The sequence below is a fragment of the Chlamydotis macqueenii genome, chromosome 8 (genome assembly GCF_036417535.1).
Source record: "Chlamydotis macqueenii isolate bChlMac1 chromosome 8, bChlMac1.mat, whole genome shotgun sequence".
NCBI lineage: Eukaryota > Metazoa > Chordata > Aves > Otidiformes > Otididae > Chlamydotis > Chlamydotis macqueenii.
In genome coordinates, this window is record NC_141563.1 from 18041405 (window position 1) to 18065157 (window position 23753).

At 38.1% G+C, this 23753-nt stretch overlaps 1 protein-coding gene across 2 annotated transcripts in view; it reads left to right on the forward strand.

Moving 5' to 3' along the window:
• The window catches only part of DPYD (dihydropyrimidine dehydrogenase), a 370709-nt gene that overhangs the window by 14440 nt on the left and 332516 nt on the right, over positions 1-23753 (forward strand). For both annotated transcript variants that reach the window (XM_086752907.1, XM_086752908.1), the window contains exon 2: positions 6288-6398. In XM_086752907.1, coding sequence (XP_086609033.1) covers positions 6288-6398 — 111 coding nt within the window. The remainder of the gene's footprint in view (positions 1-6287; positions 6399-23753) is intronic.

Consider the following 23753-nt stretch of genomic DNA (forward strand, 5'->3'; position numbering starts at 1 on the left):
TGATAAAGAATAGTCTTACTCTCACTAAATATTAAAGGCTCTAAGGAGTGCAAGAAGCCAGAAAGATGTGTGGTGTGACAGAAAAGCAGTCTGTCTGATGGGGAAGTCTAGAACTACGTGGGAATGTAAAGATACCGTTCTATGATTTTATGTGGTACTATGAAGTGCTCTGCTAAAGGCAGTGACCTGCCCAGTGCACAGCTAGAATATGCTTACCACAAGATCATCCATTGGCCTTTGAGTTTTTGCTCTTTTTTGAGACTCTGAGATTGTGTGGCTCAGAGAAGAAATAAGTCTTATGATTGAAAGTTGAGTCTTTTCCCAGGTGTGTTTGAGCTCCCCCCTCTGCCTGCATATGCACCAGGATTCAGGGTCAGGCCCCAGTCTCTTGAGCCTGTCAGCTTCTTGGCCCCTGTCTCACAGGAGGCTGCAGCGCTGCTGCTCTTCTGACACGTTTCCTACTCACAGGCTGTCTGTCTGTTGTGGTTTAGCCTCAGCCAGCAGCTAAGCACCATGTGGCTGCTTGCTCTCCCTCCCCTGCTGCTCCTTCCTCCTCAGGGGCAGGAGTCTTCACACTCTTCCCCTGCTCCAGTGTACATGGGAGACAGTCCTCCAAAAACTTCTCCAGTGTGAGTCCTTCTCATGGGCTACGGCTCTTCACTAACTGTTCCAGCATGGCTCCCTTCTGTGGGGTGCAATCCCTCAGGAACAGACCGCTCCAGCACGGGTCCTCTACAGGTCCTGCAGGAAAGACACTTTTAACAGAAGTATAATTTATGAGATATTCTATCATACATAAGCACAAGGAAGAAATTCACAACATTTCCTCATATTCTTTCAATAATGAAAAATAACATAGAGCTAGCTTCTGGAAGACATGACACCATGGATACCTATTTTTTTAAAATGTTGTTTATCTTCTAGTGTTACAAACTCTCCTAGAACTAGTACTTGCTCTTGCTTATTTGGTAGTGAAACTTCCACTTGTCATAGTTAGGGACTTCACATGATGTTTGAAGTGCTGCATCGGATAGTACTTAATGCAGCTTTCAGAAAGGCAGAGTAGATGTGAGAAGCAAAATATGAACTAGGCAATTCAAATAAGGTATTAATAGAAGGGCTTCATGCTTTAGTTATGTTTTTCTTAACTGACATGATATTTAAACAATACTCATTATTCTGGGTCATCTAATTTCACAAATACAAACACTTCTGTCTTGAGTTCTTTGGTTTTTGACTGACTAGCACTAATAAAATTAGTTTTGTGTTCAGTTATACTAGAAAATATCAGGGGAAAAACCCCAGGTACTTGTTTCTGTCACTGAATTAACACGTACATAGCTTTGAAATTAATTGTTTAGTATGCTCATTACTCTTAGAAAAAATAAATATGTTCTCATTATGTTCACTTGGTGAACATATGTATCTTGCAATACATTTAATGTTACTTGCTGTGAGAGAGATTACAACTCTTTTTAAGGAAATTGGATAGATTAATGGAATGGGGCGGGTTAAATTGCTCTCCACATGCATTCCTTAGCGTGCTTAGCCTACTCCTGAATTTTAATTGGTTTAGCTGAGGATGCCTTGTGAAGCTACAGGAGTAAAGCAGGTTGTAACCTGTGTATTACAGGGGCTGGAGTAGGTAAATGTGCTGTATTCTAAAACAAAGTGAATGGGAACACATGGGACCACATCTTGTGCCCATAATTGTAGTCTGCACGTAGACAGTTGCACTTTCAACAGCTTCATTGCAGCTGCATGTGTATTGATCTGTGGTGAACTTCAGGTGTTTTGGAGCTGTTTGTAAGAAACTTCCCCAACAAGAAAGTGGACAGAATCCATGAAAAGAGTGAATTATTACTTTGTCTTATTAAGAAGCCTGTACAGTTTTAATACCTCAAGCTGTGACAGAGCCTGAAGAGGGTTTTTCTGATCCTTGTTCTGGTTTTGAATTACTGGTAGCAAAGATGAGGATTACTAAGGGCTAAATACTCCTGATGCAACTCATTGGTTTCAGTAGGAGTTCTTCCAGAATAATAGTAATCTTAACTATTGAATTTCTACCAAATTTCCTGATTTGAATGAGAGATAACGTCCATGTAACCAGGACACCTTGTTAAGGTTTTTACTTGGAGTGGGGGAGTGGGAAGAAAAAAACAGAAGACTTCAAAGCTTAGTGCTTTACAGAAAAGCTTTTAAAATTTGGAGTAATATAATATATTTTACAAAGACAATGCTAGATTAGCTGGACTTTTTGATAACTCCCTTGAAAGTTACTGCAGTCTCACCTATGATGTAAATTGTACTTTTTTTTTTTTTTTTTTTCTTAATACCGTCCCTTCTCTGCCCCCTACCTTCCCCTGGTTGATATTGGAGCATTCCTAATAAGCATAGTGCTTCCTAACTTTATATTTTATTTTGGTGAATATGCATTTAATTAAAAATCAGATTTAATTGCAATAGCTTCTTATAATTTCAGCTAAAAGGATGGCTTTATGAGATGGGAATAAAATGAATGTGACACTTTTAATGAAATGAAATTTCTATACCAGAAATCTGTGTTGAATCACTGCAGAGTATGTGCCAAACCTGTCTTGATTTACTCAGAAATGCTGTATCAGAAACAGGACTTCCAACAGCAAAATGTGCCCTATCCCAAATGACTGCCTTGAAATCACTTATTTTGCAGTAATATTAATTTAAATTCTTGATAAATTACTCACTGTAATATAACATGCTGTTTTAAAACTTTTTACAGCCTTTTCATTAATAGATGCTATGAAGATAAGAGGTAGTATTTTTCGTGTAGACTTCTTAATCATAGCCTTTAAAGTAGAAGCTGAGCAATAAACATCTAATGAATAGCTTATGGCAAGTTTATTCTCAGAAGCTATGTTACTGTGTTGGCACAGATCAACATAACCATTTATCACTAAATTATCAAAATTTAAAAACTGTAGCTATCACTTATACATGCTAGTCATTCTCAGTGTACTTTACATACGAGTAGTTTATAGCATTTTAAGATACTTGCAACCTAAATCAATATATAAGTTATAATGAATATGTTCCCTTCTAGAAGAAGGTATATTAGGGAACTCAACCATTCTTTACTGTTTTTTAGGTTATAATAATCTTGGTCTTTTAAAAGACATAAAAGAAATCAGTCATGGATTATTATTAAAGGAATTCCTTAAGGTAGTCGTATTTGAGGGAGTCATCTGCAATATATATTGAGCTGTGTTCTGTAGAGACAGACCACTTGGCTTTCCACACATACTGAAGTCTTCAAATTAATTTATGAAAAAATAATGAAGGTAAGTTTAACACTTTGGTGATGCCCATAATTGCTAGTGTTGCGCAAAGCTGCAAGTTTAACTCTACTATGCATGCATGTTGTGTGACTGTGCCACAAGTGTGTACTCACATGGACTGAATTTACTTCCATGTACTTATAGCCCTATGTCTTTCTCCATCAACCCAGTATCTAAATAGATTTCTACAAAAATACAGCAGCGTTTTATTCTGATTTGCAGCCATTAATGATAAGGGATTTATACCTACTTTATTTTTAATGAAAGAAATGTGTCCATTTATGTAAAACATTAAATATATAATTCATAGGTTCCCCATTACTGTAGAAATAGCATCTTAATGTAAAATCCGAAGTTCATAGTACTCTGAAAAGTGATGTATTATGTACCTACCTCCTTCACTGGGGAACCTGAGTCAACTTGTTGAACCTTTCAACATCTGGAGAGATCAAACAGCTCATCTGGCAAGAATGAGAATTTATGTAGCTGAATAAGCATGGGATCGGGACAAGCAAAATCACAGATGCCCAAATAATTCTCCTTATTAATGAGCTCTCCCCCGGTCAGATAGCCAGTGTTTTTGAGAGATTGGAGGTCTTGGGATTCCTTTCTTACGTGTCCAGAGTGGTTTATTTTTGTTTAGTTGGCTGCATACATTAAATGTTGCTTGCAACATTCCCTCTAGAACTTTATTCTCAGTAATTTTCCACTTACTGGCTGACCTACCTGAATTTATTTGTTAAATTTACTAAATGTCTGACTAGCCAAGCTGCAGAAAACCGACCAGGGAACTGAAATGAATAGGAAGAAAACACCCTCACTAATTTTCCTTTCTGACAGTTTAACAGACCAAAAGTATTTACATTACTTTCCCATTTAGGCAGTTAACTTCTGAGTGGTTCTTAAACACCAGGGACCTCTAGCTAGAACAGCCACCTTGGTCAGCAATCCAGGATTTAGACAGGTAGCATATTATTTAGGTAGTGGGAATATAAGCAATTTTTATAATGTATATGTGATTTAGTTTGTTCTGTGCCTGTTTTATTTCAGATTTAATTCTGGGATCTTCTGCGCTGCGTAGTCCTTTTGGATTTCTGCAACTGTTGCGCTTGGAGCCATGCTCCTGCTGCAGAATTCCAACAGGAGCAAACATATGGGGATTCTTCCGTCCTTGGCTTGCCCCACCATTTGTTCCATGTTTTAAACCAACTGGTGCTGTACCCAGTGGAGTACATCTGTTACAGTTTATTACTAGAAATTTGCAATTCATTTCAGTTTGCTAAAATAATTATAATATTCATGGCCAAGAGTACCGCACCAAGCAATTACAAAATGGAGTAGGCAAAATTTTGCTAAAGCATATGTGTGATTCAGGACCTACTGCCCGGCCTGGGTGATTTGGGCACTCAACAGCCTATCGCCAATGAGTCAGATGTGCTCTGACAGTTGAGTTTGATCATCTTGAGAAATTAAAGTAGCAACTGAGATACTGTTAGTGACATCCCTTATGTGAATGTCCCTGCTCTGTTTTAATTAAGAATGAAATAAATTAGCATAAACCACCACTGAATGCATTTCGTTGCCACATCTTGCCTGAGGTACTCAGCTGGGGAACACTCAGAAATGGAGCTGAGTCTTTACTGCTGGAATTGCAGAGACACATCTGATTACACCCTCTAACTCTTCCTGAAAGTCAACAGCATTTAGGTTCCTAAGTAGTCTATAGCTTTTTGAATGTTGAAACCCACTTTTTCGTCTCGTTGTGCTTCAGGCAAGCTGGGAGTTACTGTATTGGACTATGTTGTTATTTGCAGGTAGAATTTTCAAGTAGATGAGATTTCTGTTTTGTGGGAAAAATGTCCAGAGTAAGCATTAAACAGTTAATTAGAAAGTGACTGCTTTGCATTTGAAAAAAAAAAAAAATCCCATAAACATCAACACAATAAAATCTTAATACAACAGATTACTTTATCATCACTATCACCCACTCAGGCAGACTTCTAAAATAAGGGAGCATTTTGATATAATATTCATAACCCCACCATACTTATGTTCGGTCTCCATTTCTGTAAGTCAGTCTCACACTTCTTTGACATATAGTAACAGAATAAGCATACCCTATTCATCATAGTAGAGAAGTATAGTGCTAAAGTAAAGTTCTTTTAAAGGAAAGCTTACAAAACCAATTCCAGGAGTTAGAACCAACAATACGCCTGTTTTGGTTCTTCATCATAGACCTAAGTCTGGATCTGTTGCTTGCACGTTGTTCATGCTCACCTCTTCAATTAAATGAGGTCAGTTTTGTTACGGAAACCTGCGGTTTGCCTGATTTGAAAAAGAGCTTGGGTTCTAAAAAGCTTATTTAATTTTTCAAGTTACACTAGTATAATGAAAGATACTACAAACTTCATTCTGCCTGTGTTTCAGACCTTTCCTGTCACTGAAAAGTACAGCTGTATTCCCAACATTTGTGTCCTTGCAAATAAAACCATTGAAAGAGAAATGAAGTTAACTCATCAGCTCACTAGGCGAAGAAGCAGGTTGCTGTGAAGGAGAAGTTGGAATTTATACTGAAATGATGAAACATCCAGAAATAACCCAGATCCTTTAAAATATTTTTGCTTGCTTTGCTTTACAAGTGTTACTTGGAGTGATGTAATGAAGCAGAATTTATGTGTTTATATATGCCATGCATAACAAACATCTGGAAGTAGAAACCATTATCCTGACCACTAAATACAATTCTGTTTTCTAGCAGTCCTAGAAATGTCTTAAAATACTAAAAATCTGAGTAGCGTGGACAATACAAATCTAAACAAATTTGTGTGAAGTAGGGCTGTACTACTAAGTAATTGTGTTTTGGTTTTGCATAGCACTGTAAATAAGTTTGTGAAGTGTGACTTAAGAGGGGCTTTGAATTTTTTTTGAGATTTTGTCTATATTTTAATATTTTCTGTTCTCTTTTTACAGAACATTCTTGCTTTAAATCCCCGAAAACAGACGTGTGCAACTCTTCATTCAACTGCAGCAAAGAAACAAGTCAAGAAGCAATGGAAAAGGAATTCTGACAAAAGCTGTTCAGTAAGTGCACATTTATTATTGCATCTGGAAGGTGTAATAAATCATTGAGACTGAAATCTCAGTTGTGTGAGAAATTCAAATTCGAGTTTCCTGTCTTGTTCAGTAGCCACATTTGGCTCCTAGTTCTATTCCTGTAGATTCAAAGTCACTTTGTGATCAGCTATTTACTTTTCAGAACCAAGCGCATGCCATACCTTTTTCCTTTTTGGTGATGTAGTGAGTCTTTGCAACTTTTTCCCCTTTTGTTATGGAGTCTGATCTGTCCCAAGTACCAAGCAGTGTTGCAGCAGGCTCCCCGCCTCCCGAGCCCTGCAGAGCCACTCGCTCTCCCTGGGCAGCCGGTGTCAGCTGCCTCTTCTCTGCCCTGCAGGGCTACTGTCCACTTGCTCCTTTTCTTCCTATTTTCTGAGGGTAACCCTGGGTAGAGTAGCACTTCGCTATTCTTTCTGAGACTTTTAAAGGTAATTTTATTTCAGTACAGAAATAGGAGAACCCATCATATGTGCCTGTTTTATGTACGTATGTATGTATATATAGAGCTACCTATATAGGTACTATATATATATACATATACATGACCATATATGTATATGTTATATATAAATACGTAAAGCTTAGATTAAAACAAGGCTCTGGATTTTAAATTTTGTGCGTTGTATTTTTCAGGAAATGGGTGGCTTTAGAATAAATGTTTTTCATTATAAACTGTCTGTATTCTTCAGTGTTTCTGCCATTAGATATCCTCATTTTCTTTCTAGGTATTTAGATTCTTAGTCTCAGTGGGATACTTGACTAATCCTATCAGACTTTGTTGTCTCTTTGATCTCTCATCTGATTAGAATGGTTGTAGTGTTTTTACTGTCTTCCTACAGATTCTTTTAGATAATCCTCTAAATTCAGAAGTATTTTAGGTAGAGTACTACTTTTTCATCTACAAACTGTTTCCCTTATCGGTACAATATTATGGTGTCTTTTCATGATGTTATCAAAACATCTTCTTCTACCAAGTAGGAAAATCTAGGTTTAATAGCTGATATTCATTTCTTTGTAAAAAACACCCCAACAAAACACAAACCAAACCAAAAAACCCAGAAAGTTCCTCAGTTTCTCAAAATTATGAAATCCAGTATGACCAACAAATATCTGCTGGGAGGAGCAACCTGGGCTATCCTTAGCATTTCAACCAATTTTTAGTATAGTTCCCTGTTTTGTAGTATTGATTATAAGAATCTCTCTCTTACTATTGCTAATATTCCTATTTTCTTATTTTATTTATTGGCTTAGATAATGTTACAATAACTCGAAACTAATGTACATGAAAAGCTTTTGTTTGTGGACAGGGATGATTATTTTGGGATGTCTGATGCAGTTACTGCCGACAACTGTGTGTTCCTGTTGCACAGACAGTTGAGCTGCTCAGCAAGCGGCTCCTAACCAGCTGCAGTTTACATCGTTGTCTTTTCAGGCGACCTGTAATCAATACTGGGCTGCAAACTCCTCTGTTTTGAGAATCTGTTTATTAGGAAGCTCAGCTATCCATGCAGCAGGGGTGTGTTGTAAGCTGATTAGCTGTTCCAATGTAAACTGCTCTAGTTAAACTTCAAACTATACCATACACATATACGTCTTCTTAATGGGTGTGTTAACACACATTTGCTAAAGCTTCTAGACTTTAAAATCACTCTTGTTTATCTCTGAGCCTTGTTTGATTTTTGTATTCAGTTTATTCATAAAATGTTTGATATTTGAAGGTTTGCTGTTAATTGTGAAACTGCATAGCTTTCTGAAAATTGTCTCTCCTCCCATGTTCCTGCTCTTAGCTGTGCGTCTCTACCTCATGGTGTCTCAAATGTTTTTGGGTCCCTCAGGCCTGCGGGGTGTACAAACAGCACTGATTTCTGGTTCATGGCTAGCTTGTGTGCCTTGGCTGGATTTTCATTTGAAAGAAATTCTGAATGTTGTAAAATATTGCAGGGTGATATTTTGGCATAGGTTTACAATCTAATAAACAACTTGGTTTTATAGTTTTGCATTACTGCCTGGAGGTCTGTGCACACTGTTGTAGTTTAGCCCCACTTGGGACCAAGCTACGCAGTTTTTCACTTACTCTCCCCACCTTCCAGTGGGATAGGGAGGAGAGAAAATATAACAAAAGCTCAAGATTTGAGATAAGGACAGGGAGAGATCATTGAACTTACCATTACGGGCAAAACAGACTCAACTTGGGGAAAAATGATTTGTTTATTATTAATAAAACCAAAGCAGGATAATGAGAAAGAGAAACAAAAAGCAACTTCCCCCCACCGCTCCCTCTTCCTAGGCTTAACTTGATTTCAAATTATCTCCACCTCCTTTCCCCCACCCCTGAGCAGCACAGGTGTGGAACAGGGAATGAGAGTTATGGTCAGTTCATCGCATGTCATTTTCTGCCACTCCTTCCTCCTCAGGGGAAGAATTCCTCGCATTCCTCCCCTGCTCTCCAGCGTGGGGTCCCTCCCATGGACTACAGTCCTCCACCAACTGCTCCAGTGTGGGGTCCTTTTCCGCAGGGTGCAGGCCCTCCATGGGCCACAGCCTCCTTCAGGCATCCACCTGCCCTGACATGGGGTCCTCCCCAGGCTGCAGGTGGATCTCTGCTCCTCTGTGGGCCTCCATGGGCCGCAGGGGCACAGCCAGCCTCACCATGGGCTGCACCACGGGCTGCAGGGGAGTCTCTGCTGGGAGCAACATTACTCCTCCCTCTCCTTCACTGCCCTTGGAATCCACAGCAGTTTCTCTCACAAGAAGTTCTTCACAATTGGCTCAGGCAGACGCCTCTCATGTTCTCTTCACATCTCCTCTCTACTTCTCTCAGCCAGGCTGGGCCAAGACAGTTGCCTAGGGAGAGGCCAGAGGGTGAGCGCCACAAGGCTTGTGCCTCCTCCTTTCTGCCTCTACTTCTGCTTCTTCACTCTTTTTCTCTGTGTTGTGGATTTTTTTCCTTTCCTTAATTTCCTCTTTCTTAAATCCATTGTCACAGAGGTGTTATCACTGTCACCAATGAACTTGTCCCTGTGGCAGGTCTGCCCTAGCCCTGGCCAGGTCCACCAGACAAAGTGGAAACTTCTAGCAGCTTCTCTTAAGGGGATTGACTGCTCCCTCAGTAAGTTTGCAGATGACACCAAATTGGGTGAGAGTGTCTATCTACTCAAGGGTAGGAAGGCTCTGCAGAGGGACCTGGGCAGGCTGGATCAGTTGTATGAGGTTTAACAAGGCCAAGTGCCAGGTCCTGCACTTTGATCACAACAACCCTGTGCAATGCTACAGGCTTGGGGAAGGGTGGCTGGAAAGCCGCAGGGCAGCACCTGGGAGTGCTGGTTGACAGGCAGTTGAACATGAGCCAGCAGTGTGCCCAGGTGGCCAAGGCGGCCAGCAGCATTCTGGCTTGTATCAGAAATAGCGTGGCCAGCAGGAGTAGGGAAGTGATCATGTCCCTGGACTCGGCACTGGTGAGGCCGCACCTCAAATAAAGGGATAGTCCTTGTTTTTCAGCCAGTAATGGTTCTATTTTTTTAGAACTGTTAAACTTTTATTTACTCAGAAATACGTAGCTTTCTTTTACTGTGCAAGATTTACCACACAGCTTACTGTTCTGGCAGAAAAAGCCCTACAAAACTAAAAAAAAAAAAATCAAATGTAAACATTTGTCTGGTATCCTATTATGTAAAAGGCATTAGGAAAAAAAGAGAGACCTTTTACATTCTCCAGATCATTGTTGTTGAGTGATTTTAATAAACAAAGAAAACAAAATAATAGAATCTGTTACTAGCCATCTTAAAACAAGAAAGCTAATGTAGGAAAGGGTACATTGAGCACAATTTTCCATTATGGTCTAAGAAGCTGTTGCAACAATGTTTAGGCCTGCTAATGACGAGGTCAAGCTCTCTCTGAAGTCCATAGGAAGGTTACTTGTTTGTATTTCCTTAAAATCTGAATTTGGCTTTTAGCTTTGGAGTCTTTTAAAGCTGTACTGATGCTGCCTTTGCAGAATTACTGTTGGAGCGAAGGTGGGAATACGAAAATATAAAACTAATTAAATTAACAGCCCTCAAAACTCCGAACAAAAGCTGCATCTGCTGAGGCATGCACACAGTGACTTTGTAATGTCTAATACACTTCCAGATGGCAGACTTACATATTTCCTCAGAATAATTACACAAGTGAAATTTTAACTCCTAATCTGCTCTGAGACACTTTGGGTTGCCCATTAAATGAGTTCTGAAGTGGAAACTATCAATCTATTTCCTCAACTTTGGAAAAGCATTCTCCTAAAGGATGGTTCAATTACGCTTTTAGTGAGTGCTATTGTTTATTTATTGTGTTAGCAACAAAAATTTGCTGTAAAAATGACTTATAGCTGTAGGCGCAAGATTAGTCAGCTTTCCTTCACAAGTTTTAACGTGGAGATTTAGATCAGAATAGGTAAACTCTCTATTGCTGAGTCACCCTTGGTAACAGTGCTGAACTGAAGCATTAACACTCTGGTTTCTTCTGAGTTGTGCTCAAAGGTGGTATAAACAGATGCCACTAGTCTGTCTGGGGAAACAAATGTTTCTATTGGTCAGAAGAAATCAAAAGTAAGAGTTTTGAGATGGCTATACTAATAGTAAATGTCAGAGAAGGAAGCCAAATTTAGATCATCTTAGGTCATTAATTTACAGATAAAATGAAAGCAGTGAACTGAACTGTGAATGCTGTGAGGAATAGCTTTGATTTCAGGGTTTTCCTAGGTAGTTCAGAATTGTTTAGACATCTGATTTATGTTTTTATTTATGGTTTCCAACTCTCTATTATTCCATTCCTGTATGTGTTTTATGCTTGGTGACATTTAAATCACAAACTAGAGGAGCACACATTGGGTGCATTTGCATTACAGCCAGCACACTGAATTCCTTGCTTTATGGTTAGGGCTTCTAAGCATTATGAGACAAGTTCTGCTTTCACCTTCTACACCTGCAGGTTTGTTGTTTTAGTGAAATTCACCTCAGCAATTTTTAGGAATTCACTTCTCATTGGAGAATTCAATGGGATATTGTAGTCCAGCCTTTTTTTATAACGAAACCTTGAAGATACCTACTAAGTATAAGTGAGAAGATGATATAAACCCACCTATGTATTCAGTCTTCTTCAGTTTCTCCATTTAGAAATAATAGTAATAATTGCTACAGGTGGAAGACTTGCAAGTATTTCAACGAGACAAGAAAGGTGAAAAGGAAATGAGGTTTAAATTGGTTTGTAGTTAATTGCCATAGCCTGTAACAGTATTGATTTTCTGGCAGTAGTAGCATTGTTCTTTGTCTTTACGTTTGCTAAGCCTAATCAGTAGCGTGCAACAAGAGCCTCTCTTCCTTGAACAAAATAATTTTTAAGCTCAGCTGTTTTTTGCAGTGGTGTCACTTTTGTGTAAGTCTCTAACTGTTCTATCGTTCTTTCCAGCCATTAGAACCAAATTCTTCACCTTGTCTTTTTCTCTGCATCATTAAGGTGCAACTACCAGATTGCTCTGTGCTAATGGTGGAGAGTGAGATCTGCAATTGCAAGATGTAACAGATCACATGGCTCTTTAAATTCAGAGAAAAAGATTGCTCACTTAAAACAGTAGTAATAAGAGTTTGCTAAAATTTCAAACTGATTTTACTGTGATAATATTTCTGTGGCTGTCACTGCTATAGATGAACACCTGTAAAAAGGAATTCTTATTTAAAAAAAAAAGGTTTGTAAGGACCTCTTAGTGCACAAGTGTCCAATCTTGCATAGAAAAACCTGTAAATAAGATGATTCTTTCTCAGCTATAATAAATTTGTTGCTTTAAGTATTGCCTTCCAGTGAGACAGAAAAATACCACGTGATTTTTGTGCCCAGCCGTGTATCACAGTTACAGAATAATTAAGTTAGCAGTTCACAAATAACTGATGGGTTGAAATTGAAATAGTGCAAATTGCAAGCACGTAGATGTGAATCTCAGTTCACCCAAGACTTGAAATCAGGAGCCTTAATGAATAAATGCTTTTTAGTGAATAATTTGGCCATTTCTAGACACATATTGATGAAAGATTATATATTTATAGATAAAAAATAATCCCAAATATTGTAAAATAGAGAACACTCATTAAAGGAAATCAACTCAATTATCTTTATAATCTAAATGTATAGTTTACCTTTGCAAATATTTATTTTTGTCTTCATTGCATATGAATATGCAAGTTTAACTCTTTTCTGAATGAATATACAATGGCAGATGTCTCTCTAATCGCTCCTCTATTCAAGCATTAATTGGTAGAACATATGTAGAATTCTACTAGTTTGAATAGGTGTAGGATAGCAGCAGTCTTTTTAATCACATCACTATTCAACCACTAATTGGTGTGATGATTAAGGGACATTAGAGGGAGCACTTTGACATCTGATTCTTTGAACTGATGTCTGCTCAGGCTGCACTGTATTCATCATGGCCAGACTGATTTCTTAAATAAAACACTCTGATTCCCAAATGTGGAAAATATTGCATTAGGATCTATTGAGGTGATCAGGGAATTTGAGAATGAGTCTTATTTAACTAGTGATTGACTGTATATGCACAAACTATTCATATGAATAATACATGGCTTACTGAGTTTCAAAAAGAGCTGAGAAGTAACATCAAGAGATTTTCTCTTTTCTCATAGTGTCAATAATTAAATATTAATACATACTTTAAAATGTACCAGTTTAATCATTTAGCAGTCAAATTCCTACTCATGCATTTTTTAGATTAACTAATTACTCTACATTTTCTCGTATCGATACCATATGCTGGCATTTATAACCATTTTGTAGGAATAAAGTGGTTTACATGTTTACATGTGATATAACTTAGACTTCCTCTAAGAAATGCATGTTGTAATCCTTGGATTTTCTGTTTTATTTTAGTTTCAGTGTCTTAAGGTATTTTGATTAGAATATCTCAATAGCTCCTAAGTTGCCCGACTGCTACAAATTAGTGCTTTTATGCACATTTTCTGTGTATCAAATTGTAAATACTAGCTGATGGCAAGTTATGCCAAGTCCTTTTTTAGTCCTGTGCACAAAGATTCCTTCTTGCCTTGTGAGTCTCCTCGAGTACTGTGCCAAACCACCTCTGACCTCTTAACTTCCTCTGTTCAGAGTTCTTCAGGTTTGGTGTTCTTCAGATTTGATGTTAGATGATTCCCCTTTTTATAAAGCAGCACTCAACAAAGATTTTTAGTTCCATGTGTGTTTTTGATCTTAACTATTTCAAAACTGAAGTGTCTCAGAGTTGCAAATTGTTTGGTTTAACACGTATGGATATGACAAAATGAAAAATGCTTGTCTGCTACAAATGCTGAATTCTAGGTAAGTCTGATCAACTCATTCGCCTTCATTAAAGCTGAGCAGATCAGAGAGTAAAGATGAGACCAGAAATATCTTCACTGTTAACTTTCATCTTCTGCTTAGCCTTATATTCTTTTAGATGTAGATTTCTACATGTGCACTTTCCTGTCGTTACTGGATAGAGATAAAGGTGCCTTCTTGTGCTGGTGATTGGAAAACAGAATAAATAAGAAGACTAGCTTCTCTTTTTTTCAGCTCCTCTACTCCCACTTGTTCTTTCTTTTGTAAACCATTGCCTATGCTGAAACCTGTACTGCTCTTTCCATCTTTCTTTTTCTGTCCTAGACTTTCTTCTTGCATAGTGAAAGCCCCATCTCCATTCTGTTTAAAAATCCATACAGTTAAAAATGATCATGAGCTTTAGGTTGAGAAACTGTAAGTGCTTGAACATAATTTCTTGGAGAACCCTTGTGCCATTGTTAGCCTGTTAGTAATTACTCACCTCAGATCTATTTATGTTGTCTAAGTCCTGAAAGACATCTGCTTGCTAGAAGTAAAAGGAGCTGAGAGACCCAATTTTAGTGTGAAGGAAGTAGTATAGCTTGCCGAATGCGGTATTTTAAGCAGAGCTGGTAGCACTGTGCAATATTAGGTTGCACTGAAGTGTTCATTACAAGACTCTGCTTGTAGTTTGTCTGCAACTTTGCTATATATTTGGACAAAAATTTTTAAAGTACTGGTTCATCAATTCCTTTATTCATATTAAAAAAAAATCAGTCATTTATGCATATAAAAAAATAATTTGATTTAAGTATGAATGAACAGGTCTGGCAGAAAAGGTTGTTTTTGATCTTTTAACCCATCCTAATAGCATTATATTGAAAAAACCACTAGCATCCTCAAGCTTTGAAGCAAGGATGTGTAACAGACTGGGGATTGAAAAAGTATGTTGGTAAAACAGAACTGTCTAGAAGCTTTGAAAACTTTATCTTGACCAGTTTCTGTTGCATTTTTATCATAATGTATGGTCCTCAGGTGGAGAGCAGTTAACTGCGTCATCACTCACTTCTCCTTTGCTTACAATATTCAGTATTCTTTGCTTACAGTAGTGTACTGGTTTCAGGAACTCTTAAATTTTTAGTGGTTCATCTCAGGAATGATTTGAGACTTTAATAATGATTTCTTTGTTTTATAAGCTGATATACTGTTTGAATATAGTGTTGAAAGTAAACGTAGTATCCCATCCAGTATTGATATCAGAAATAATATTTTTGGGATTCTTCAGTCTACAAAGACACTAGGTACTTCTTGGTACAAGAACCTTCCCTATAGCATGTGCACTTCATATTGATGAAATGGGAACTGTTGGGTGGTCCAGTTTCTGGAGCTGTTGTGCTCCCGTGTCGAAGCATATTCCTTCCTAGACTTTCTGACTGTGTGCCTATTCCAGCAGTTCCAGTTGTCTTCAGAAAGCTACGTGTACATGTTTTCTGCAGTCACTTCTTCCATCTCCGGTCAGTCCTATTTCTTCAGCAAGTATGTGGAACAATCACTCAGCAAAACTCTGTTCCCCTCTAATACTGAGAACAGGACAACAACTTACTATTGCTTAATTGCTAGCTAAAGTGGAAGAGGTTTTCTTCTATAGACCTAAAGATCCTACCACATACATTCCATTTGAAAATGATCAAGTTGTAATTAATGTCTTTTTGTATTTTCCTTTAAAAAAATAAGTTGAAGATTTCTTGCTTGTTCATGTACCACGTGAGAGGAATGTTATTAACACTGTTAAATCAAGTAAACAAATTAAGAAGCATCCTAATGCCTACCTGTATAGTTGCCTTAAAGGACATGCACTGTTCGGGAAAGACGAACATAACGGTAAAGCATTTTATGTTAATAATGCAAGAGACAGTAAAAAGCAAGGGTAAAAATGACCCTTTATGGATAAAAATCCCTTTAGGGAAGTGCAGTAAGCTTGTTTCTAGTGTGCTGAGAATATGCTATAGAGTCTCCACACAGCAGGTTTAAATTTGGCTATGGCTGTAAATAGAAATCAATCTAATAATCAAATCATAAAAATGTAGGTCTGAGAGGGATAGTGAGAGAATTTCTGTATTGGGACAGAATGAAATACAACTGGACGTTTCTTGAAAGATATTTGTATAACCCACTTCTAAAGACATATGGTGTTGGAGACTTCTAATTCATGTTAGTGTTTTAATCAATGCAACAGCAAGTTTTTCCTAAAATATACTATATTTTATGGCTTGAAGATAAAATTTTTGTCTTGCCCTTCTCCTCCTACTTGCAAAACAATTGATGATTGTTCCCTTTTGGTATAAAATCTGTTATGTTAGAAGATTCCTGTTATATATCCTTCCAATTCTCTATTTTCCTTCAATTCTTCTTTGCTGGTCGTATTTTCTGAAACTGTTATTTGTTGCTTTTCTTTGAATTTTTACTTTCTGCATCTTTCTCTAATCATGATAATAAAAAATTACACAATTTTTCAGCTGGGACCTAGCTAGCACAGAGTAGAATGAAATAATTTCTTTGCCTCGCACACTGAACTATCCCACAATGTGCTGTTCCTTCTGCAAGAGTATTGGATTGTCTTATGTTCAATTTATGGCCTAAATTCTGACCCTTTGATTTGGGTTGATTTTTAAATTCTTATCTTGTCTTTTAAAATGTTTAATATCTCCTGCTTCCTTGTTTCCCTTATTCCACCAAACATGATGTTAATAGAAATCATTAGTACATTATTCTTTTCCAGCCGTCACTAGGATCTTGGGTGAATCATGATTCAGGTCCTTTTTCAGCTATAGGAAACAAGCCAGGCGATTTTTTCAGTAAGTTGCATGTAGTCACTGAATGTTTGTTTTATCTAGACCAGATTTTTAATTGGCTTATGAAAATGTGATATGGAATACTTATAAAAAAAAGTTTATTCAGTTTGTCACATCTGCTGTTTATTCATGAGATCATTCGTTTTCTTAAGGAGAGAAAATAAGATTGATTTAACTTTGTTTTTTACATGCCCATGTTGACTTTTTTTATATCACATTATAATTTTTAATAAATATACTCCATTTCCTTTGCTGGGAGCTATGATTGGTATTTTCACTCCCTTTTTTTTCTATAAAGGGAAATATTATCTTTGTCTCTTCTGGCCTTTTGGAACCCCAAGCCCTCAGAGTCTTCGAGTGCAATTGATAGTGGTCCATGGATTGCTTCAGTTAGTTTCTTGATGACTCAGTGATACAAGAACTGCATCTGTCTGATTAAAAAAAAATAATTCCCAAGCCTGTTTCTTCCATACTCAAGCCTGCAATCTCATGTTCTTGCTAAAAGTAGTACTTTTAGAAATAGTTATGGCTATACCCTACGATCTTCATAAAGAGAGCAGGGAAGGCTGTGAATAATTTGATTCACTCTGTATCATTTGTTATTTGCTTTTCTTTCCTGTACATAACCTGTACTTCTCTCCATTTTCTTCTTACTTCTCATGTATATAGAACCTTTTTCTTGTTTTTTTTATTTTTTTTTTTTACCTCTTCTTTGCTAATTGAAATTTGTTTGCTTTAGCTTTCTGATTTTATTCCTACAGTGCTTGTGCTGTTCATTTATACTTAGAAATGTTTGTACTTAGGTATGTGTTACATTTGCCCTGCTTTCATGGTTTTGATTTGGTATGATATGATCATAAAAGTCTATTGGTTTGGGTGTTTTTTTTTGGGGGGGGGGTTGGGGGTTTTTTGGGGGTTTTTTTTGGGTTTTTTTTTTTTGTTGTTGTTGTTTGGTTGATTTGGGTGGTCTTTTTTTGTGGGGCGGGTGTTTTTTTCTTTTTTTTTTCTTTTTTTTTTTCTTTTCTCCTCAGGAATGGTTGCCCTTTGTGCACTTCTGTCAGGATTTGCCCTCTCTCCTACTTTCCTTTACTGATCAATACATCTTTCAGGACACATACCAACCTGATCCCCAAGACTATTGAAATTATATTTTCTGAAGTTCACCATCCTTATTCTGTTACTCTCACAACTTTCAATACATGGAATTGATCGTAATGCCATTAGAGACTTTACTTTCTATATACAGCCTGGAAAACCACAGATCCTAATAATAGTAGGATGCAGGTATTCTTTGATGTGATAATTGAAAAACTTTGTTAGTAACAGTTATTAAATCAGAAATGCTAACATTAGAATTTTAAATGGTATCAACACTAATTCTAGTATCAAGCTGAATGGACTTTAGACTAAAATTTAACAAATGGAGGAATTCATAAATAGATAATCAGACTATAATGTTCATCAAGCTTTTTTTTGAGTTCATTTAATATAAATTGTATAGAAGAATTCCCAAAATTTATTTTGTTATTTGATAAGACAAACTCAGAAGTTATTTAGATCTCTGGACAGAACTAAACAGCTCGCTGACATGAATTTTGAGGAGATTGTTGTCAGTTCAAATATACAAAAGTTACTTGGAATTTGCATCTCTACTTTTAAAGAAGAGTTTCAGAATGAACTAGAAAACTTCGAAAAGAATGTTAAGAGTATGAGGATAACCTATAAGGAATTAAAAAAAAGAAATGGGATTGATGGGCAAAGCAGGAATTAGAGGGAAAAGTGAGAACTTTCAAAAGTCAAGTTGAGTCATGCCTAGCGAAAGAAATTAAAACAAATAGTGAAAGGTTATTCAGCTATACAAAACAAATAGTAAAAGGTTCTTAAGCTATCTAAATTAAAAAAAAATAAAAGAACAAAGAAAGCTATTGGGAAGATAGGATTAAACATCCTAGGTGTTGTCTAAAATCTTTGTAAAACATTTTCCTAGTTTCAGTAAAACAAAAGGTGGATTGTGCAGAAATGGATATTACAGACAGAAGGAAAACTTGAAAGGTTCCATCTCTGAAGTCAAAGGGACAGAAAAATGTCCATAAGAGTATCACGGAAAAATTGAAATTACAGGCCTAAGAGTAAAGCAAGCTGTATGTTATCATACTTGATTAAAAAATAGCCAATCCAGTTTCTCTATGTTAAAAGGTGGAGAACTGGTGGGCAACTGTAACTCTGTTAGTCTCATACCAGCAGCATGTAAAACTTTGAAAACAAATTTTGAAGCAAAGATTTTTTAAACACATTACAGTAATATAAGATGGAATAAGACATATTGGGCTTTATTGTTAGGGTAGACCGTGACACACTGACAAAGTGGGTGTTTGGATTTTTTTTTTTTTTTTTTTTGACCAATTAGTAATGAAGTATCATCTGCTTAGATTAGAATAGTAACATGGTTAAGGGTTGGCTAGAAAGGAAATGAGAGTGAGTAGTGCTTAAAAAAGAGCTTCTGGGCTTTGAGCAAAGCTTGCTGAAGGATCAGTCTTCAGATTCATACCATTTAATGTTTTCATTAATGAGCTTGACGTAAATATTAGGAGCATGTTACAAGAAAGTTGACAGGCACTGTCAATACAGAAAGAACTAGAACATCATAAAGAACTGTGTAACACTGAAGTTTAGAATGAAAAAAAAAAAAGGTAAGAATAAATTTAATAGTGCAATTAGGGCCTGTACAGCCGAGGGCTGAGGATAAGAATGTCTAGCAGCTTAATGACTGGAATTAAGGGAGAAGATCATTTAGAAATACCAGCTGATCAGAGGGTGATGGTTCCATCAAATGGGTGAGAAAATCTAAATGTGAACTGAATGTGAAAGCAAGAGAGTGACTCTGATCATCCAAGTTGTCACTTCCAGTCTTCTGTATATTTTAATGTTTTGGACCATAAGTGTCCATAGGTGCTCAGTTATTTGGTAGACTTTCTGTGCTGATTGCTACCTGTTAAAAGGGGATATTCATAGTATGTAGAATAAATCTCTTTTAAATCACTTCAGATACGGTAGTGATGAGTATTATGGAAATGTTAATGGGGAAAAATAGTTCTGCCTTCAAGTAAAGTTTTGAACAGGGTGCAGTAAATAAGGCTACACACTAAGCACAAATGTTGAAAAGCTATTGATTAGGTGAGCACTCTCTGTTCTGTCTTCTGAGTCGGGCAGCACTTCTGTGTGAAATAGTATATGATCGTATTATTAAAACTGGTGTTTTGCTGCATACGTATGAAGGGGCCAAATCAAATTTTGAAACAGCAAACCCTTTTTAGACATGGCTTAATTTAGGTGCTTGACTTCACAGTGCATGTGTTTGCTTTATGGTGGCCTGTATCATCTATGGAATCTGCTGTGTTCTCCAAGCAACTCTATGTACCCTTGCTTTAGCCTTTAAGTTCTACAAACATTACTGTGGAAATGAGGTTAATAAACCAGGATTATGTACCTGAATATTAGTTTCTGTCCTTTGTTTATGTACGTGGATCACTTGCAGTTTCTCTTTACTACATAACAACTTGTAGCTGACAGATGTAGACTGATGCTGTTAAATATCTTTTTAAGGTATATGCTTTGGTGTGCATTCTTTTCACTTGCTACTGATACTCTGATATGCAGACATCAAATTGCTTTGAGGCTGATTTAGCTGTATAAAAATTTCCCAGATAACAACACTGATGCCTTTCAGAAAGGTACATGTAAACTGAGTATTTTCTCCATTCTGTAGGGCTTCATCACAGGTTGGTCCTTAGCTAAGTTATGTAGTTATGTTTTGCTTTAGCATTTCTATTTCTTGACCTCCCTTTCAGGACTCCCGCTATCCTTAAAGTTTTAGTCCTTTGGATAGGCATTATTTCCATCCCAAAATTGAAAAGACTTTTCTTTCTCAGAGTAACCATTGGTTGTTGGAAGGAGTCTTTCATTGCTGTAGAATAAAAAAGTACTGTCGGAGAAACTGGCTTAATAGCTGTCCTCTTGAAATTGAGTCTAGCTAATGCTGAATCATCAACACTTTGTGAAGTGTGGACTTAATAAGCATTTGTTTCTAACTTTTGAAGACTGAGCCCAGCGAACTTCTGTTTTAAAAGAAAAGAGAGGTTGAGGTGAAAGCTTCACTTTCATTCTGTCACATCTGACATCTTTAGAAATAATAGATATTGAAAATCTTTTGAGTCTGGATCTATAGGCTTTAGGAGCTGTCCTGGTTTTGGCTGTGATGGAGCTAATTTTCTTCTCAGTAGCTGCTATGTTTTGGATTTAGTATGGGATTTGGTATGTGAAGGATGCTGATAATACACATTATTAGTTGTTGCTAAAGAGACCAAGAACTTTTCTCAGCTTCCCAGGTTTTGCTAATATGCAGGTGGAAGAAGCTGGGAGGGGTATAGCCAGTACAGTTGACCCAGACTGGGCAAAGGAAGTATTTCATACCATAGACATCCTGCTCAGTATATAAGTGGGAGTCGGCCAGGGGGACAATGCTGTCACTCTTTCTCTTGCTGCTTGGGATCATTCTGGGATAATTTTTCAGCTTTGTTTCCATGATTGCTGCTCGGGATGGGCTGTATCAGTCATTGGGTTGTTGGGTTGTGAGAAATTGTGCATCATTCGTTTTGTATATTTTATTATCCCTATATTTTGTTACTGTCATCTTCCTTTGCTGTCCTAGTAAAGTGTCTTCATCTGAACCCATGAGTTTTCCTTTCTTCCGGATTCTCTCCTCCATCCTGCTGAGGAGGGGGAGGGTGAGCGAGCAGCTGCATGGTACTCAACTGCTGACTGGAGTTAAACCATGACAGGACCACTGTCGTAGTTCAGCCCCGATCGGACCAGACTACGCAGTCTCTCTCTCACTCCCCCCACACTCCGAGAGAACAGGGAGAGAAAATATAAGGAAAAACGGCTCAAGGTTTGAGATAAGGACAGGGAGAAATCCTTAAAGTTACCGTCACGGGCAAAACAGACTCGACTTGGGGAAAACTATTCATTTATTACTACAAAGAGCAGGATAATGAGACAGAGAACAAGATAACCTCCATCCACCCCTCCCTCTTCCCAAGCTTAACATTATCTCTACTACCTTCCCCCCTGAGCGGCACAGGGGGGAAGAGGGAATGGGGGTTGCAGTCAGTTCATCATATGTTGTTTTACGCCGCTGCTTCATGGTCAGGGGAAGAACTCCTCACATTCCTCCCCTGCTCCATTGTGGGGTCCCTCCCACAGGCCACAGTCCTTTGTGGAACTGCTCCGGCGTGGGTCATCTCTTCCACGGGTGCAGTCTCTCCAGAACAGCTGTCCCAGCGGGCCCTCCACGGGCCACAGCTGCCTTCAGGCCTCCACCTCCCCCGGTACGGGGTCCTTCACGGGCTCCAAGTGGATCTCTGCTCCTCCGTGGACCTCCATGGGCTGCAGGGGGACAACCTGCTCCACCATGGTCGTCACCACAGGCTGCAGGGGAATCTTGGCCAGGAGCCGCATTACTCCTCCCCCTCCTTCTTCACTGACCTTGGCGTCTGCAGCCGTTCCTCACAACAGGCTGGTAGATGTCTCTCAGGATCTTTTTTACATCTTATTCACTTCTCATCTCCTCTCCACTTCTTGCAGCCGGGCTGGACCGAGTCGGGCCCAGTCGGCTGCCTGGCGAGAGGCCAGAGGGTGAGGCCTGCAAGGCCCATGAGGCCTGCGCCTCCCCCTCTGCGCCTCTGCCCCTGCTCAGCTCCTTCACATCTTCTCTCCTCTCTCTCCTTTTTTCTGTTTTCCCCTTCTTAAATACGTTATCGCAGAGGCATTATCACGAGACATTCTGCTACCAATCGGCTCGGCCTTGGCCAGCAGTGGGTCTGCCCTAGGCCTGGCCAAGTCCCCTGAACAAAGGGGAGCGACTTCTAGCAGTTTCCTACAGAAGCTACCACCTTAGGCCCCCCCTCACTAACAAAACCACGACAACCACGCTTCACCTTAATAATCCCACTGATTTTTTGATAATGCTTGGACCACTTTTCCTGTCCTATACAATCTGGAGGCTACCTACTAACTTTTCTTTAGTGTAAAGCTTTCAGAAGCAAATTTGCAAGAGTGTAAGAAGTTGAATGAGGCTCAGCAGGTAATGCATACACAGTAACTGTTTAAGAGTTGGGTGAATTTAACATAAATTTCAATTGCATAAGAAATATTATTTACATTCTGTTTCTCAAAGATTGTAACAGCAGCAGTATTAGTGAACAGTAATAACATATAAGCTGTGTGTGTTTTACGGAGTGTATGAGAGACAAGGGGGCAGCACACATCAGAGTATGTGGCCATTTCTTGTGCTGGAAGAGTTGTCCTGTTGTTGGTTCTTTCTCTAGAGTTTTTCTTTCTCATTTATATTTTCTTCTGCATTTATTTGCTAGTGAACAGACAAACAATGTGAGAAGGATCTTGCATATATTTGTAGCAATAAGTCTGAAAAGCTCTGTTGCCACCAGGGCTCTAGAAAAGCTGTGGAGAGGTACAGGGCGTTGCTAGGCAACACCGCATGGCCGCAGATAGTATTTTTCTTTTAATTTATTTATTCTTCAGTTTGAGTGTGTCCTGCTTGGAGCCATTTGGGTAATAGTTAAGCAAGCACATAGAAATCAGAGAGCTGCAGGAGTGGAATAAAGGAATGCAGTATTAAAAAAAAATAAGAAAGGAAATGCCAAATGAAACAGACCAGGAGACATGAAATAATTAGTAAGAATTAGGAGGAAAAAAGTAAACAAGTGTGGAGAAACAGAACAGGAGAGGAAAAAAACCAAGTAATGAAAAAAAAAAAGAAGGAAAGATAGGGCACTACTGAAGAAAAATAAAAAATTTAAAGTTCAAACATTGTATACACAAGGGAAACAGGGAGACTGCTGCATAAGAGTAAGAATTAAAAAACTGAGATTAAAATGACTTCGAGAAGAAAGAGGAGAAATTTGGTAACTGTGTTAAAAGAATAATGATTTTGGTTTCTTTTTGCTTTGCTCTTTCCTGCTGTTTCCTGTTGCTCTGTTTGCACATATGCAATAGTAGTAGTGACACTCAGGAGCTGGGAATTGGTTAATAAGTCCAGTGTGTTTTCTAGAGA